At 35.5% G+C, this 18,776-nt stretch overlaps 1 protein-coding gene across 1 annotated transcript; it reads left to right on the plus strand.

Annotated features, from left to right (window-relative positions):
• Positions 1–333: 333 nt before the first annotated feature.
• On the plus strand, positions 334–7,886 carry LOC129889600 (butanoate--CoA ligase AAE1-like). The gene is made up of 2 exons (XM_055964979.1): positions 334–624; positions 6,207–7,886. The coding sequence occupies exons 1-2, from the start codon at positions 427–429 to the stop codon at positions 7,674–7,676; spliced, it is 1,668 nt and encodes a 555-aa protein (XP_055820954.1). The 5' UTR covers positions 334–426; the 3' UTR covers positions 7,677–7,886.
• The last annotated feature ends 10,890 nt before the right edge of the window (positions 7,887–18,776 follow it).

An 18,776-nucleotide genomic window follows, 5' to 3' on the forward strand; every position in this document is an offset into this window, starting at 1 on the left:
TTCCCCACTTGTCTTTTAATTTTATTTTTGTATATGATTGATTAACAATTGAACCAAATTAATAAATATATATTAATATAGTATTATGGTTTTGGAAAAAGAATACCGAGTCATTTGGCTGGTGGCAAGAAAATCTCACGAAATTATTATCTCTCATTTTTTTTATATATGAAATTGAAAGTGAGATAAAATAATTTTAAAATTAATTAATATTTTAAATTAAATATAGAATAAAGTTAATTTCAACTTTTTTTTATTTCAAAATTATTATTTCAAATGATTAGAGAGTTATATACTACTTATAAACCAAACAAGTTGTGCAAATGGGAACAAAATATATCTTGAACAAAGTTTGAGTCAATTGTTAACTGGAAGAATATTTCTCCTAATTCCTCTAAACTCCGGCGACGATCTTCCGGCCTGCAAATGGAGGGCACAGTGAAATGCTCAGCAAACTACGTGCCATTGAGTCCAATAAGCTTCTTAGAAAGATCAGCAAAGGTGTATAGGGATAAGTTGTCTATTGTTCACGGAAATGTCAAATATACTTGGAGAGAAACCCGTGAAAGGTGTCTCCGACTTGCTTCTGCTCTTACCCACCTAGGAATTTCTCGCCGCGATGTTGTATGTGTTTCTCGATCTCCTGCACTCAATTGTTTGTTATTTGATAGTATTACTGTTTTTATTAAATTTTAGGCATTTGAATTGTTACCTCATACATGTGCACCTTTTGAGTTGATCTAATCTGATTTAACTTAAAAAATTACTTAAATTGACATTTGGAATGTGAAAAGTATCATATAAAGTGAGATGAAGAGTCTCATCATTGAGTTGACTGGTGGTGACTTTGAAAAGTGAAGATACCTTTATCTAGAGATTAGTATCATATAGATTCTTTTTTGGCTGAGTTGTAGAAACAATTTCTTTCATAAATATAGGATAAGGCGGCATACAACATACCTTGACCTCGCACTTAGCGGGATCTTAGTGCATGGCTGTCCTTTTATAATTGTCAATTTCTGGTGCAGGCTGAATAGTCATGTTTCTTATTTTTAAATTTTGTTTTAGGTAATGTAACTCTATTGACACTAAACAAATCAAATTATTTGAAAACCCTTGTCTTTAGTATATGATATAGAGGAAGCCACCAGATTAATCAAAGCAATACCAATTTTCAGGATGGAGCGAGGATAAGCTTATTAGGACAAGAACAAAAATAGAATCTTTACACCTAAATTCATTTTTACTATTTGCTTGCAATGTAGCTAACCTCGATTTCTTTCCTTAGTTGACATAGTCAAGCAAAAAGGCATGCTTTGTCCTTTTCAAATGTAAGAGTGTAGTTAAGATATAAAATACGATATATGCCACTTCTTTAGAACTATTAAAAGAAAACAAAAGAAAGATACAACTCCCTCAATCTGATATATGTCACTTCTTTAGAACTATTGTGAAAGGTTTTTTTTTGAAGGCGATGTAGCAGATGGTGAAGGACAGGGAAATCTCAGAAGGATAAATGCTAGTTATTGCCTTTAAGACACTTACTTCTCTCACGATGAAATTTCTCAAACAGTGAAACAATTTCAAGAATTAAACTTGAAAAGTTCTTGAGTACCTCTACATTTCACAAAGTTTTTTGCTTTTCTTCTTTCTTCTCCCTTTTAGGGGGTGACAAGATTTCTCTTTTTATTTTGAATACATCTATCACGAGTTGATCCTCTCTTTATGTTCCTGGATTATTCACCGAATAAGTTTAGATAGCCTTCTCCAGGAATGAAGAAGTTATGTCCTTCAATCCATTTGCTGCTTTAAAATCAATAACAGGACACCCTCTTCCTTAGTTATGTTGGTTTACTTTCTACTATCGAGATCTTTCAAGCAACAATATACAACCTCAGGAATCTTTGCAGGCTAAACTAGTCTTATTCTACTGTTACATAAATCCTCATTTATCAATAAGATGTTACATGGGTATGGTTACTTCATGAAAATTCTTCAAAATACACTGAAAATTAAAGAAGTATATAAATCAATTTTACAGTGGTGGTAGCAAGATTTTACAGTGCTTGCTTTCTTCTGTCCCTTCCCAACTTCGAAAAGTCTTAATTAGTGATTTTGGCATAGCCCGCTGCACTCCAGAACGATTGTGAATTAAGCAGCAGGACTGCCATATCTTGCTACTGCACTACTTCTTCTTCTTCTTCTTTCTTTTTCTTTTCTTTTCTTTTGCTTGTTTTTCAACGAATACCTCCAGATCTGTTCAGATTTGGCCTAGATCTATTGATTTCCGGCATCGTCTCGCGGTTTTCCATTTTCCGGCGTGAACAATGTTTCCGGCGTGAACAGTATTTCCGGCGTGAACAGTGTTTTGGGCGTGAATCAGGTTCTTTTCAACTGGAGTTGGTACCTCCGGTTTATCTATATTTTTGTTCATACACTTATCGTTGCATTTTGCTAACTTTAGATTTTTGAATAATTTATTAATTCCTACGTATTTTCGTGGCTTTAGATAGTGATGGTAGACTAAGGTCATGTTCTCATTCAGGGACGGGGTCGGGGTCGGGGACGAGGGTAAGGAGGGGTAAGTGGGTTAAAGGAGCATCTAGATTGAGAGTTGGTTCTTGGAATATTGGAACGTTAACGGGCAAATCCATAGAGCTAGTTAAAATTCTAAAGAAGAGAAAGATTAATATAGCTTGTGTCCAAGAGACCAAATGGGTAGGTTCTAAAGCTAGGGAGGTAGACGGGTATAAGCTTTGGTTTTCAGGTAGATCAAAATATAGGAATGGGGTAGGCATTTTAGTAGACAATGATCTAAGAGATCAGGTAGTGGAGGTTAGGAGAGTCAACGATAGGATGATGTCGATTAAGGTGGTCGTTGAAGGGAGCACATTCAACACTATTAGTGCTTATGCGCCACAAACGGGCTTAAGAGAGGAGGATAAGAGGCGCTTTTGGGAGGATTTGGACGAGTTAGTGGGAGGTATACCACCTACTGAGAAGCTTTTCGTGGGAGGGGATTTCAATGGACACATCGGGTCTATCTCAGGAGGGTATGATGATGTGCATGGAGGCTTTGGCTACGGGGTCAGAAATGTAGGAGGCCTTTCGCTTTTGGAATTCGCAAGAGCTTTTGGGTTGGTCATAGCCAATTCGAGTTTCCCAAAGAAGAAAGACCACTTGGTAACATTTCATAGTTCGGTGGCTAAGACTCAGATAGACTTTTTACTCCTGAGGAAGGTCGATAGAGGTCTGTGCAAAGACTGTAAGGTCATTCCGATAGACAACCTTACAACCCGACATAAGCTTTTGGTGATGGATTTAGGGATCAAGATGATGAGGAATAAGAGGGTCGGGGATGATCGATCTAGGATCAGATGGAGGAGTTTGACCACTGCAAATGCCTTGGAGATGGGAGAGAAGTTGAAGGCCATGGGGGCCTGGGATAGTAATGGGGATGCGACCAGTATGTGGGATAGGACGGCTAGTTGTATTAGGACTGTGGCAAGGGAAGTGTTGGGAGTCTCGACTGGTAGTCGTAGCCGGCATCGAGGAGACTGGTGGTGGAATGGAGAAGTGCAAGAAAAGGTGGAAGCAAAGAAGATGGCGTACGCAAAGTTGATAGAAAGCACAGATGAGGTGGAGAAGTGGACGAATAGGGAACTTTATAAAATAGCGAGAAAGGAGGCGAAGTCGGCGGTTTCGACGGCAAAAACAACAGCTTTTGAACGCCTTTATGCTGAACTAGAAGAGAAAGGTGGGGATAGAAAATTGTTCAGGCTAGCCAGGGCGCGGGAGAGAAGGGCACGCGATGTGGACCAAGTGAAGTGCATTAAGGACGAGCATGGAAAAGTATTGGTAGACGAGACCCTCATTAAACAGAGATGGCAGTCCTATTTCCATAAACTCTTGAATGAGGAAGGGGACAGAGACTTTGTGTTGGGGGATTTAGAGCATACAAAGAGGCATTGCGATTTTGGGTATTGCAGGAGTATTAAAGTCGAGGAGGTTAAGAGTGTAGTTCGTAGGATGCGCTGGGGAAGAGCAACCGGACCTGACGAGATTCCTGGGGAATTTTGGAAGAGCACGAGTTCGGTAGGTTTGGAGTGGTTGACTAGGTTATTTAACGTCATCTTTAAAACGGCAACGATGCCCGAAGAATGGAGGTCGAGCATAATGATCCCTCTATACAAAAACAAAGGGGATATCCAGAGTTGCAACAACTATAGAGGTATTAAGCTACTAAGTCATACTATGAAACTGTGGGAAAGAGTGGTAGAGATGAGGGTGAGGAAAGACGTGTCTATTTCAGAGAACCAGTTTGGATTTATGCCGGGACGCTCAACTACAGAAGCCATCCATCTTATGAGGAGACTGGTGGAGCAGCATAGGGAGAGGAAGAGGGACTTGCATATGGTATTCATCGACCTAGAAAAGGCTTATGATAAAGTCCCAAGAGAAATACTATGGACATGTTTGAAGGCTAAAGGTGTACCTATGGCATACATTAGGGTGATCAAGGACATGTACGAGGGAACCAAAACCAGGGTAAGGACAGTAGGAGGGGACTCAGAGCACTTCCCAGTGGTGATGGGGTTGCATCAAGGATCAGCTCTTAGTCCTTTTTTATTTGCCTTGGTGATAGATGGATTAACGCGACAAATTCAAGGTGCGGTGCCATGGTGTATGCTTTTCGCGGATGACATAGTCCTGATCGATGAGACTCGCCGCGGAGTTAACGCTAAGCTGGAGGATTGGAGACATACCCTGGAGTCTAAAGGGTTTAAGTTGAGTAGGACAAAGACAGAGTACTTAGAGTGCAAGTTCAGTGAAACACCTCAGGAGGTTGACGTTGAAGTTAGGCTTGGTGCTCAGGCCATCCAAAAGAGAAGTAGTTGCAAGTATCTTGGGTCTATCATGCAAGGCAGCGGGGAGATTGACGATGATGTCACACATCGTATTGGGGTAGGGTGGATGAAATGGAGGCTCGCTTCCGGAGTGCTATGTGACAAGAATGTGCCACCAAAACTTAAGGGCAAGTTCTACAAAGTGGTGGTTAGACCGGCTATGCTGTATGGGGCGGAGTGTTGGCCAGTTAAGACTTCTCACATTCAAAAGATGAAAGTTGCTGAGATGAGAATGCTGAGATGGATGTGTGGGCACACCAGGAGCGACAGGATTAGAAATGAGGCTATTCGGGACAAGGTAGGAGTGGCCTCGGTGGAAGACAAGATGCGGGAAATACGACTGAGATGGTATGGACATGTGAAGAGGAGAGACACAGATGCCCCAGTGCGGAGGTGTGAGAGGCTGGCCATGGATGGTTACAAAAGAGGTAGGGGTAGGCCGAAGAAGTATTGGGGAGAGGTGATTAGACAGGACATGGCGCAGTTACAGCTTACGGAGGACATGACCTTAGATAGGAGGGTGTGGAGGACCCAAATTAGGGTAGAAGGCTAGTTCATAGTCTCGTTATTCTTCTCTATTCATAGGTGTAGTAGTGCATTACGATCTCTTGCGCTTTGACTTCTGATTTCTGTTATTTCTGCTATTATTTATTACTTTCTATGCTTTGATTACTCAACTTTACCTGTGACGCTTTCATTATTTATTAATTATTTATTTAATCGTTATTTGTTATTAGTCTTTATTTATTTGTTATCTATTCGTTATTTGTTTGTTGTTTTTCTCATAAAGCTTTTAGTTTTCTATTCTTATCTAACATTTTTTATGCATTTATGCTTTTACTGAGCCGAGGGTCTCCAGGAAACAGCCGTCCTACCTTGGTAGGAGTAAGGTCTGCGTACATTCTACCCTCCCCAGACCCCATGGTGTGGGATTTCACTGGGTTGTTGTTGTTGTTGTATACTTACACAGGTCCACACCGAGTCGGTGCCTACACTTTCCTTTATATTAATGAGCTGGTCAGTTATTAAATTATGAAGTCACACTAAAGACAACAAAAATTTATTTAAAAGGTTTGTTGAAAAAAACATAAAAGACGTAGCATTAAGACTTAGGTGTCGGTAATGAATCCATGAAAACACAAGTATCTTTGAAAGCATAACATATCTTGGTTAAGCATTTGCCTCCTCTACCACTTACTTAGATTTTTTTATATTTTAACCAAGAAGGAAATGAGTTCTTGTTCAAATCACCATATTTTGTATTGGTACTGCTCTTACGTTTTGCTAATTTCTGAGCAGGTTGCTGCCTTGGCTCCAAATATTCCTGCAATGTATGAGCTACACTTTGGAGTACCGATGGCGGGGGCAGTTCTTTGTGCACTTAATACACGTCATGATTCAGCAATGGTCTCCGTGTTACTTAGACATTCAGAGGCCAAAATCATACTTGTAGATCACCAGTTGCTCGGTGTTGCTAAGGGTGCATTAGAAATTCTATCAAAGGCAAGCGCCAAGTTGCCCCATCTAATCTTGATCTCTGATAGAGAGAGTCAGTTACCCTGCCAGAATAATAATAGGAGCTTGGCGTCAGAAGATATGGAGTATGAGTCCTTTTTAGCTAGTGGAGAACCTGATTTTGAGATTGTATGGCCAAATGATGAATGGGATGCTATTGCTCTCAATTATACCTCAGGGACAACATCGAGACCAAAGGGGGTCATTTATAGTCACAGAGGGGCATATCTTAATTCTCTTGCTGCAGCTCTTCTCGCTGAAATGACTTCAATGCCTGTCTATTTATGGACTCTTCCCATGTTCCACTGCAATGGATGGTGTCTTACTTGGACTGTGGCAGCACAGGGTGGTACAAATATTTGCCTGAGAAATGTAACCGGAGAAGGGATTTTTGACAGCATAGTTCGGCACCAAGTGACTCACATGGCTGGTGCACCTACGGTTTTGAACATGATAATAAATGCGCCACGAAGTGTCCAAAGACCACTCCCAAGGACAGTTAACGTTATGACAGGTGGTGCACCACCTCCTCCTCAAGTTCTACTTAAGATGAAAGAGCTCAGTTTTAATGTTACTCACGGATATGGTCTTACGGAAACCTATGGTCCAGCAACTGTTTGCATTTGGAAATCAGAGTGGAACTCTCTTTCACCTGATGAGCAGGCTAATATTCAGGCTCGTCAAGGAGTGAACCATCTTGGTTTGGAGGATGTAGACGTAAAGGATTCTAAATCAATGAAGAGTGTACCCTCAGATGCAAAAACAATGGGTGAGGTAATGATTAGAGGAAATACAGTAATGAATGGTTACTTAAAAGATCTCAAAGCCACAGAAGATGCTTTTAGAGGGGGCTGGTTTCGTAGCGGGGACTTAGCAGTGAAGCATCCTGATGGTTACATAGAATTAAAGGATCGTTCAAAGGATATCATTATCTCCGGTGGAGAAAACATTAGTACAATTGAAGTGGAGTCTGTAATCTTTAGCCATCCATCTGTTCTTGAAGCTGCTGTAGTGGGAAGACCAGATGATCACTGGGGTGAGACACCCTGTGCATTTGTTAAACTGAAGAATGGATGCAGTGCAAGTGCTGATGAGATCATCAAGCATTGTCGTGATCGTTTGCCGCATTACATGGCTCCTAGGACAGTAATTTTTGATGATTTGCCAACAACTTCAACAGGAAAAACTCAAAAGTTTGTTCTGAGACAGAGAGTCAAAGCCATGGGAAGTGTTTCTAAAGCTAGCAAACTATAATGAATTATGGTGTTGAATGGGGCTTACTTAGTGAAACAAACTTTTATTGTTCTAGACATAAGTTTGATCATATTGCATAAATAAGATTGGTTCAACCACACCAATAGAGGAACTTGACCTTTTGAAAAAGGTTTATTTTTATATACTGTATTGGATTAACGATTATAATCGTTAGACAACAGATTAATAATAATAATAATAACAATAAAAGCCCTCTTTCTCTCTAGTATCTTTGAGTTCCTTCATTTATTTACAGTTTTTTGTTGACTGCACACCAGACCCCACGTTGTGGGATTTCACTTGGTTGTTGTTGTTGTTGTTGTTGACTGCACTATTCTTGATTAGTCTTATTACTCGACCTTCCAAATAAAACAGTTTACATCCTGCATAATTTTGTAATAATTTATACTTGGACTACTAGCCAACAACATTTACATTGAATTTTGGAAAGTTAAATCTCTTTTAGTATATTTTTTTATTTTTTTCAACGAGCCATTGCAAAACCCTTTTTATTTGTTCATTTTTTATTTTTTCAATTTTATATAACATTATATATGTACACTTTTTTTAGGATATTTGTGCTTATTCGACTTATTTTAATTCATTAGTCTAACTAATAAGATATCAATTGATTTCGTATGAATTTAGCAGTTCGATCGGTTAATTACTACTATATAGAAGTGTCTAAGAGCAAGCAGGTGGTTTTCCAATGAGTCTATCTAAAGATACCTTCCTCATCTTTTGGTTTCCCATCCGTAAGTTCTCTTCAGTGATTATTCCTCTGCTTCTGTGTTTGATAGTTTGATTTGGAGTGCTCTTCATGTGTTTGATGTTGCCTCCTACTTGAATTTGTTTTTGATGGTTTCTCTTTAATGTGATTTGGTGTATTGTCTGAATAGTGAGCTTTACTATGTGAAAAATCAAATTTCGGTGGTTGCCGTTTCATATTGTTGGGTAAATTGATTACTGTCGCCCTTAATTAGTTGTTAAAATAACTATTCAGAACACCACATCCTGATTGATATATATTGCGTCCACATTGTACCTCTAAAATTTGATACCCACAAAAAACCATAATAAACTTCTAATAATTGAGTTTGGATGACGATGCTACTGAGGATGGATCTATAATGTTTGTTACAGGTTGTTATGTTGAAAAATGGGCAAAGTGTAAAATTAATTTTATCTTTATAAAAAAAATCAATTTTAGTAAAAGAGGAGTCGTCACTTAATTTTTTTTAAGAAATTAAAAAAATTTAATTTAAAAGACTCTAACAGATTTAAGTCTTAAAAATTTAGAGAAAAGGGTACGAGGTTCATATTACTATTTTAAGAAGGTTTTAGCACTTAAAATAGCCGCTAACATGCGGTTATCCAACGATTTAAAAATTATTTGACTAACTTTGGGAAATATTAATTTAAAAGGAAACGAAGATTTTGAAATTATTTTTAGAAAAAAATTTGATAAAACTTAAACATTTAATTATAATATACATGTATATATATATATAAAAAAAAGTAAAAGTTTATCAATGACTAAGTAAATGTAGAAAATTATTTTAAGAGTAAATTAACATGAATTGGTTTATCCTTAGGGGAATTCAATTAAGTTAAATCAAACTAATCAACTTCTACGTTAGTATAAACAAACGTAAATAAATAAATTATTACAACCCGGATTAAATATAAATGAATAAAGTATGAAAATTTGGTCCAACACTTAGTTTTTGTACGTCTGGACTAAGTTATTGGGTCATCTGTATTTTGGGTCTTAAGCCCAATTTCATTATATATCGCAGCTATATATATATTGTATTGAATCGTATATACACCATATACCACGTGTTTGTTTCCTGTAGATGCTGTATATCACTGTATATCATTTCATATCAATGTGTATCAGATTGTATACACATTGTATACAGTTTTTATTCCTTGTAGCTGCTGCATATTGCTGTATATACACTATATATAGTGTTTTTCCTTGTATCTACTGTATATAACTGCATATATACTGTATATAGTGTATATATAGTATATATAACACTGTATAGTGTTTTTTCCCTGCACATACTATATATCGTTGTGTATACACTGTATACAGTGTATATATGGTGTATATAACATTATTTCTTTACATCAAATTGTATACACATTGTATATTAGTGTATACGGCACTATTTTCCGCTTGTATTCCGTGTATACAATCCAATATCAATATTTAAATTATAGATATTACCCTTTTTTTTCATGTATCAATTTTCAGCCATTTGATCAAGATGATAGGAGATTCAAAATTCAACGATATGCAAGGATGAAGTCCAAAGATTAACTCGAATTGATATCACATGCACCAAAAATAAAATTACAGAAGCATTTATTTATTTTAAACTAAATCAAGGAATATATCATGGTATTTTGAGTTATTAAATTGATGGGCACCCTAGAAGTGACTAACAACATGTTAACTAGCTCAATTTTAAAAAAAGAATCAAATCAATTATGCCATGAAGATTCTAACTAAATATAACTTAAGCATATTTTATTATCTACAACAACAACAACAACAACCCAGTGAAATTCCACATCGTGGGGTCTGGGGAGGGTAGAGTGTACGCAGACCTTGCTCCTACCAATGTAGGACGGCTGTTTCCGAAAGACCCTCGGCTCAATAAAAGCAATAAAAGCATAGAAAAAGGCCAGACAAGAATATTAGAGTAAATAAGTAGATGACGAAAATGGTCCAAACAATAGTATAATCAAAGCACAAAACAGTAGATATTATTATTGGATAATAACATAAATACCATAAATAACATACATCAGAATACAAGAAATCATAGTGCGTTAATACGCCTACGAATAGGGGAGAATAAAACCACTATGTACTAGCCTTCTACCCTAATGTGTGTCCTCCATACCCTCCTATCTAGGGTCATGTCCTCGGTAAGTCGTAAATGCGCCATGTCCTGTCTGATCACCTCTCCCCAATATTTCTTCGGCCTACCCCTACCTCTTCTGAAACCATCCATGGCCAGCCTCTCACATCTCCGCACTGGTGCATCTGGGGCTCTCCTCTTCACATGTCCAAACCATCTCAATCGCGTTTCCCGCATCTTGTCTTCCACCGAGGCCACTCCTACCTTTTCTCGAATAGCCTCATTTCTAATCTTGTCACTCCTGGTATGCCCACACATCCATCTTAACATTCTCATCTCGGCAACCTTCATCTTTTGCACGTGGGAGACCTTAACTGGTCAACACTCCGCCCCATACAACATAGCTGGTCTAACGACCACTTTGTAGAACTTGCCCTTAAGTTGTGGTGGCACCTTCTTGTCACATAACACACCAGAGGCGAGCCTCCATTTCATCCATCCTGCCCCAATACGGTGTGTGACATCCTCGTCGATCTCTCCGCTGTCTTGCATGATAGAACCAAGGTACTTAAAACTACTTCTCTTTTGGATGACTTGGTCCCCGAGCCTAACTTCCGCGCCAACCTCTTGAGGTGTCTCACTGAACTTGCACTCTAGGTACTCTGTCTTGGTCCTACTCAGCTTAAACCCCTTAGACTCCAAGGTGCGTCTCCAATCTTCCAGCTTAGCGTTAACTCCGCTACGAGTCTCATCGATGAGGACTATGTCGTCTGCAAAAAGCATACACCATGGCACCTCACCTTGAATTTGTCGCGTCAATCCATCCATCACCAAGGCAAATAGGAACGGGCTAAGAGCTGATCCTTGGTGCAACCCCATCATAACTGGGAAGTGTTAAGAGTCCCCTCCTACTGTCCTTACCCTGGTTTTGGCACCCTCGTACATGTCCTTGATCACCCTTATGTACGCTACAGGTACACCTTTAGCCTCCAAACATCTCCATAGTATCTCTCGTGGGACTTTATCGTAAGCCTTTTCCAAGTCGATGAACACCATATGCAAGTCTCTTTTCCTCTCCCTATATTGCTCCATTAGTCTCCTCATAAGGTGGATGGCTTCTGTAGTTGAGCGTCCCGGCATAAATCCGAACTGGTTCTCTGAAATAGACACGCCTCTCCTCACCCTCATCTCTACCACTCTTTCCCACACTTTCATAGTGTTGACACCCAATTTTGGCCATCCACAACGCAAATTAGCTATCGAGTTTCTTTGAATTTGAACATTTTGAAACAATTAGCTTTTATAAAAAATATATATTTTTTCATATTATTCTTAACTATTTTTATCTTTTTATCAATTTTAGTATAATATACATATTTCTATATAACTATATATTTGATTAATATTTTTGTGGTTATTCAAAAATTACCTTAAAAGATTTTATTTTTTACTAAATACAATGTTAGTTAGGTTAGTTTAATTATAGTTTGCATTTTTGAAAATTTTAGTTTTTTCTAAAAAAAAAAAAAAAAAAAAAAAAAAATCCCAAACTCCCACATCGAAAATACATGGAAAACTTGGGGTTTTTGGAGCCTATATAAAGGCTCATATTTTCATTAAGAAGGGGAAGAAGGAGGAGGTTTTTTAACCACCCCAAAGTTAGAAATTTTCTTAAACTTGGCTAGGATTTTGGACATTTGTCCCCAGCCTAAAAGTTGTGAAAATTTCTAGCTTTCAATCTATATTTTCTTCACGGAAAATAGGAGATTGAAGTTGAAATTTAGGCTAAGAACCTATGAAGGTTCGAGTCTAAACATCTTTTTAAAAAAATATTTTTTCTTTGTTTTGTAGATGGGAGTTCCATCAAGCTATTGGGTGGTGGTGAAGTTGTCCTCCGCTCATCGTTTTCAATCTTGGCCCGGAAGAGGTAAAATATTTTTTTCCAGTTTTATTTTATTTAATTATTTTATGTTTTATATTTAGTTGATTCATAGTCTTTTTTTTTTTTAGTTAGTATGTATATAAGAATAATTAGATTAATGATAAATTTGTTATAGTTAGCATGTGTTAGGATTAATTAGCTAGCATGTGTTAGAATTAATTAGCTAGAATATGTTAGGATTATTTCATGAAAGCATTTAGTTTTGTTCATTATTTTTCCAAGTAGTTTGATATTATTATTATTACTATTATTATTATTATTGTTTGTTCTTATTATTGTTGTTGTTATTATTATTGTTGTCGTTGTTATTATTATTATTGTTGTTGTTGTTGTTGTTGTTGTTTTTATTATTGTTATTGTTGATTACTATTATTATTATTATTATTATTATTATTATTGTTTGTTCTTATTATTATTATTACTATTATTATTATTATTATTGTTTGTTCTTATTATTATTGTTGTTGTTATTATTATTGTTGTTGTTGTTATTATTATTATTATTGTTGTTGTTGTTGTTGTTTTTATTGTTGTTGTTGTTGATTACTATTATTATTATTATTATTATTATTATTGTTTGTTCTTATTATTATTGTTGTTCTTATTATTGTGGTTGTTATTATTATTGTTGTTGTTGATTACTATTATTATTGTTGTTGTTGTTGTTGTTGTTTTTATTATTGTTGTTGTTGATTACTATTATTATTATTATTATTATTGTTATTGTTCTTATTATTGTTGTTGTTGTTATTATTATATTGTTCTTCTTATTGTTGTTGTTCTTATTATTATTATTATTATTATTATTATTATTATTATTATTATTGTTCTTGTTATTATTATTATTGTTCTTATTATTATTATTGTTCTTCTTTCTTTTGTTATTATTATTATTATTGTTCTTCTTCTTATTATTATTATTATTATTGTTCTTGTTATTATTGTTATTGTCTTATTATTATTATTGTTCTTCTTTCTTTTGTTATTATTATTATTATTATTATTATTATTGTTCTTCTTATTATTATTGTTGTTGTTGTTGTTATTATTATTGTTCTTATTATTGTTGTTCTTATTATTATTATTGTTGTTATTATTATTGTTGTTCATGTATTATTTATTGTATTTATATTAATTCGGATTGTAATAATTTAGTTACTTATGTTAGTTATACTTTCTTAGATATTAATTTTAATTTGTTTTAACCTAATTAGATTCCCCAAAAGATAATCCAATTCATGTTAATTTTACTCTTTAAATGATTTTCTACATTTACTTAGTTATTTGATAAACTTTTACTTTTTATATATACATCTATATTATTTTCAATGTTTAAGTTTAATTTATTTTTTTTCTCTTTTCTTCTAAAAAATAATTCTAAATCTTCATTTTATTTTTTTTAAAATTAACATTTTTAAAAGTTAGTCAAATAATTTTCAAATCGTCGGATAACCGCGCGTTAGCGGCTACTTTGAATGCTTAACACCTTCTCAAAGTGGAAATAAGAACCTCGTACCTTTTTCTCTGAATTTTTAAGACTTAAATCTGTTAGGGTGTTTTAAATTAAGTTTTCTTAATTTCTTTAAAAAATTAAGTGGCGACTCCTTTTTTTCTAAAATTGATTTTTTCTCTAAAAAGTTGAAATTAATTTTAAACCGTCTTTTTTCGATATAACAGAAATGGCGACTCCGCTGGGGATTAATTAGGTTCTAACCATTAGATTTGATTGTTTATTTGACTAACTATTTTAGATTGTAATAATTAGTAATTCTTGTTTTTCTTAATTGTGCAATTATGTGTTTAATTTATATATTAAATTGTTATTTGCATTTCATAGCATTTTTCCTATTTAATGTATAGTATATTAAAGAACGATTTTGCGGTACCGCAGTCGGGCTTTTTATACTTAACCCTTTTCGGAACGATCGACAATTTATTGATACGTTATGCGTCCAATGGTTGTCGTAAGTTTCAGCCTGAGTTGTCCGCTTGGGTTACCAGTTTTGCAAAAGCCACTCTTAGTCAACCTAGCGTAGAGCCAAAGCCAAATCCCTAATTTAGTGCATTGGCCTAAGACGACCCAATACCCAAGGCGTATTGGGCCCATTAGAATGACCACCTTGAGTTCAAAACGGCCCTCGGCCTAATTGGACAAGCATACCTATATGTTTAAATTTGAAGGTTTTATACGCGGTTTGGCAAACCATTGTCCCTCGGGGTTGGGAGTTTTTTTTTTTAGCTTAGTCTAGTCAAAGAAGGACCTTCAGTAAATGACACTTCATCCAAAAGGCGTTGCGTTCGGAGATGTCAAGAAATCAAGAAAGAAGGATTTTCCACGAAGGCTTAGTTAGGATTGTACCCCTGCGTGGGACTGACTATTTATATCCCTTTTTTCCATTTATGTATCCCCATTCAAATTATTCATAATATTTGTATAAATATAAGTTTGGGGACAATGGAATGTTTCAAATGACGTAATACATCCTTCAAATCGTTAGGCCTACCTTTGGCACAAAAAGGTCACATATCTGTTTAGGATGCGCAATAATTGTTTGTGTGCTATATGTTATAACTGTTTTGTGAATATGTTGCTTTATTTGGAGACATGCTAGTCCACTCTTTTAGATTTTTTTTAGAGCCTCATAGGCATAAATATTGAGTCACTATCGATAGTGCATCCAAATATTCAATGAGTCTTTAATTTCCCAACAAAATTCGAACTTTACACTCAAATCATAAACTTTGCTTTCTCATCTCCACAAAAAAAAAAAAAAAAAATCAAGTGGTCGAACTACGTAGGACCTGAATTCTCCTTTGTGAGATACGTAGGCAGTCTTTCAAGGCTCGGTCCCTGTTTTTGAAGTTTTCAGTTTTCCTCATTCTTTCAAAAAATTGAGAACTTTTTCTGCATCTAAGAAAAACAAGGGTACAAAAGTTGAAACGCAAAAAAAAAATAATCTGTGATTCACAAATCAACTTTTCTCACACATTTATCTTAAAATTAATTTTTGTCCGTTTACTCTTTCTTCACCCATAGATTAGTTTGTCTTAAAACAAAGCAACATTTATGTGTTTAGTTCTTTATGTGATATTTTGCATTAATTATTATAAGCACAGACTAATACTTTGGCTTTTGAGTTATTTTTCTTTTTCAGGGAAAAACTAATTTATGTCGGAAAACAAACTTGCTTACTTTTCAAAGATCGAGGGTTCAACAAAGTTGTTTCTTTCTTTGTAGGGGCTGTTATCAAAGGACATCATGCGATAAATGAAAGGATCTCAATTTGGAGGTCAATTCCCTCTCCCTAACTAAGAAATTTTCTTTGTACAGAGAAGAGACGACATTATTTCAAGAGAGGGGATCACGGGACAAAGAGTTAATGGGAAATAACGATGACATTAAATTTCACAAGACACCAATAAACAGCCTGAAAGATAAATCGGGGGAGTCTTTGACTATGAAATCTTACTCTTATATCTTATTACTTATTTTTTTATATTTTTTAGAATGACCCCGCTTTCACACTCTTCTCATATTTTGCAGGAAAACTGTCCCCGACAATAGTCGGGGATGGTTATAACAACGTATGATTCTTTGAATAGTTGGAAGAATTCAAATCATAAGAGACAATCCTCAAGAGAAACACAACAACAATAACCAGAGCTCAAGAAATTGGATTTATTGGAGAAGTATCAATTTGAGGAAGAAAGATATAGGGTGATAAACATCCAACGTCTATATTAGATGAAGAATTAAAGAGATACATATTCCAAGAGTCTCCTAAAAAATGATGTAAAAATTCAAGATAAACAAGAAATAGGATGCAAATACTAATTGAGAAATTATAGGAAAGCATAGAAAACATTGAAAGGCAATCCTCTCCAGTAGAAGAATTATCCCAAATTCTGAAAAGAGCAGATAATTTCGTACAATTTGTCCTCCAAAATACACCCGTTATTATCCGTCACCAGGACAATGAGTTATGTTATCTACAATTGTTTGTCAAGTCTGCATGAAGAGGACATCATCAATAAATAAATGTAAAGATTTTACTAGTACTGATGTAAAGGAATCTCGAAACTTCAAATGAGAGGTTTTGGAAAGGGAAATATCGGCAAAGAAGAGATTATTTGGGTCAAAAAATTCTCTAATATATGTTGAACCTGTGTTCAGTAAGGCAGGAGAGACAATTGGTGTAAATTACATAGGAATGGAGATAACTGATCAGATAAGGAAAAGAGAAAAAAATGGCAAAATTGCGAGAAGAGATAGTTGTACAGAAAGCCAAGGAGACTGAACTTAACAGAGAAAACTATGCGAGAAAAACAAATGCTTGCAACCATGTCTCATTAGATTAGATCCGTTTGTCAGGAGTGGTCAATATGATCGAGATTTTTTCTACCATAAAATTGGATAAGGAACATCATCAGCTTGTGAATGTAATATTGTCTTCAGAAGATTTGGTTCTTCAACTAATAAATGACATCATTGACCTTTCCAAAGTCGAATCAGGAGTAATGAAGTTGGAAGCCACAACATTCCGACCAAGAGAGGTTATAAAGCACGTTGTAGCATCTCCACAGAAAATATTAACATTGGAAGACCACACCAAGTTTGTCTAAAGCTCTAAATTATTTTATATATCATATCTGCAAGAACTACGCACACCTGATTCTCATCTCGATGAGATACGTAGGCAGCCCTTCTTGGGTTCGGTATTTCTTTTTTTCAAAAAAAAAAAATGATTAAAAAAATAGAAAATAAATAAAATAAAAAATTGTGTACATATGTTAAGTGTCATATCTTCTTGATTGGAACAAATACAGTTAGGAGCATGCGAAATATTTGGTATGATGAAAATGATTGGCTTTGTGGTAAACCATAGCTTCTGTTGGTATCTTTCATTCGTACTTTTGTGATGCTTGAAAATTCTCTTGCGGGCATTCAAGGTAAGAATATAACCAACCTCATGGCTTCATGTGCATTGTGTGGTGAGCTTTAGATTAAAATTCAATTGCATCGCACTGTTGATCTAGAACTTGGCCTGATATGTTTGTTGAGGCGAAATCCTGAGTTATGTTTGGTTTGAGAAAGGATTGTAGGCCTTTTTTGACCCGATTGTGCCTTTCAGAACCTACCAAATAACATTAATCCCTAGTTTTCCCACTTTGAGCCTAAAACCTTTTCTTTGGACAACCACATCTTAGCCCTTTCCCTTCTGAGTGCTTACATGCACTATCCCTCTCTTGGCCCAACCTCCTTGAGTGCACCAAAGACGTGCAAATTATAGAAGAAGATCCAACGTTGAAATTGCCAAAGGCAAAAGACGTAAAGTCTCCAAAGTCAAGAAAGCAAAGACGACTTTCTCATAAAAAAAAAAGAACCTCCTACAAGGTCGATGTAAGACAAAAAGGAAACTACTCCAACAAAAAAGGAGAAACCTCAAAAAGAAACGAAAAGAGAAAAGCTCTAACAACTAAGGACTCAAATAAGTCAAGACAAAAGAAAGAGGTGAAAAGAGGAAAAACTCTATCAAATAAAGACTCGAAGAAGTTGAGACAAAAGAAAGAGGATTAGACGTCAAAGGCGTATCAATCATCAAAAGCACAAATTCAGTGTGATGCTCAAGGAGAGATTAAGTCACTTTATCCCAAATTAATATCCCACCCGTTCCCTAAGCCTACATTACAAACCAATAAACAAGCCCTATATGATCTCATTCCAAATATTCTCACATTAGTGGAGACTTACATGCAGGCCAAGCATATGGTATCACAGTTGCATGCGTTGAACTTTCTTGAGAGTGTGAGTGCACTTTGTAAAATGTTCTCAAATCAAACACTTCATATATGTGCGAAATAGAACTTTCTTTGTTGTGAGGGCACTTGAAACATGACGATTGGTAAAATTCTAAACCTTTGTTGGAAGTAGGATGAAAAAAATCTTGTCGACACTTAAGTATGTTTAAGGTACTACTTGAAGCTATAGGAATTACCTTGAAGTCAATCTCAGTTATAAGAAAGGAAATGAGAAATATTTCTATGCATTCCTAACTGTTGATACCAATTGTAGTCAAATTTTGACTATCTCTTTGCATTCACTTAAAAAAAAAAAAAAAACTCTTGCATTTGTCCTTTGAAAGTGGATAGTTTGCTCTAAATAATGTAACATTAGAGTAATCTCATTGATGTGAAATGCCTATTTTACTTCATTGGATCGTCCATATCAAACAGGTGGAATATCTCGTGTTTTTAAGCTGGAAATATTGTAAGTAATAC

Source organism: Solanum dulcamara, chromosome 5, assembly GCF_947179165.1.
Source record: "Solanum dulcamara chromosome 5, daSolDulc1.2, whole genome shotgun sequence".
Classification (NCBI taxonomy): Eukaryota; Viridiplantae; Streptophyta; class Magnoliopsida; order Solanales; family Solanaceae; genus Solanum; species Solanum dulcamara.

What these genes read in the sequence shown, in the direction of transcription:
- LOC129889600 (XM_055964979.1), top strand. Translation starts at nt 427, where the DNA reads ATGGAGGGCACAGTGAAATGCTCAGCAAACTACGTGCCATTGAGTCCA. An exon ending in GAATTTCTCGCCGCGATGTT is followed by an intron (nt 625 to 6,206) that starts GTATGTGTTTCT and finishes ATTTCTGAGCAG; the next exon opens with GTTGCTGCCTTGGCTCCAAA.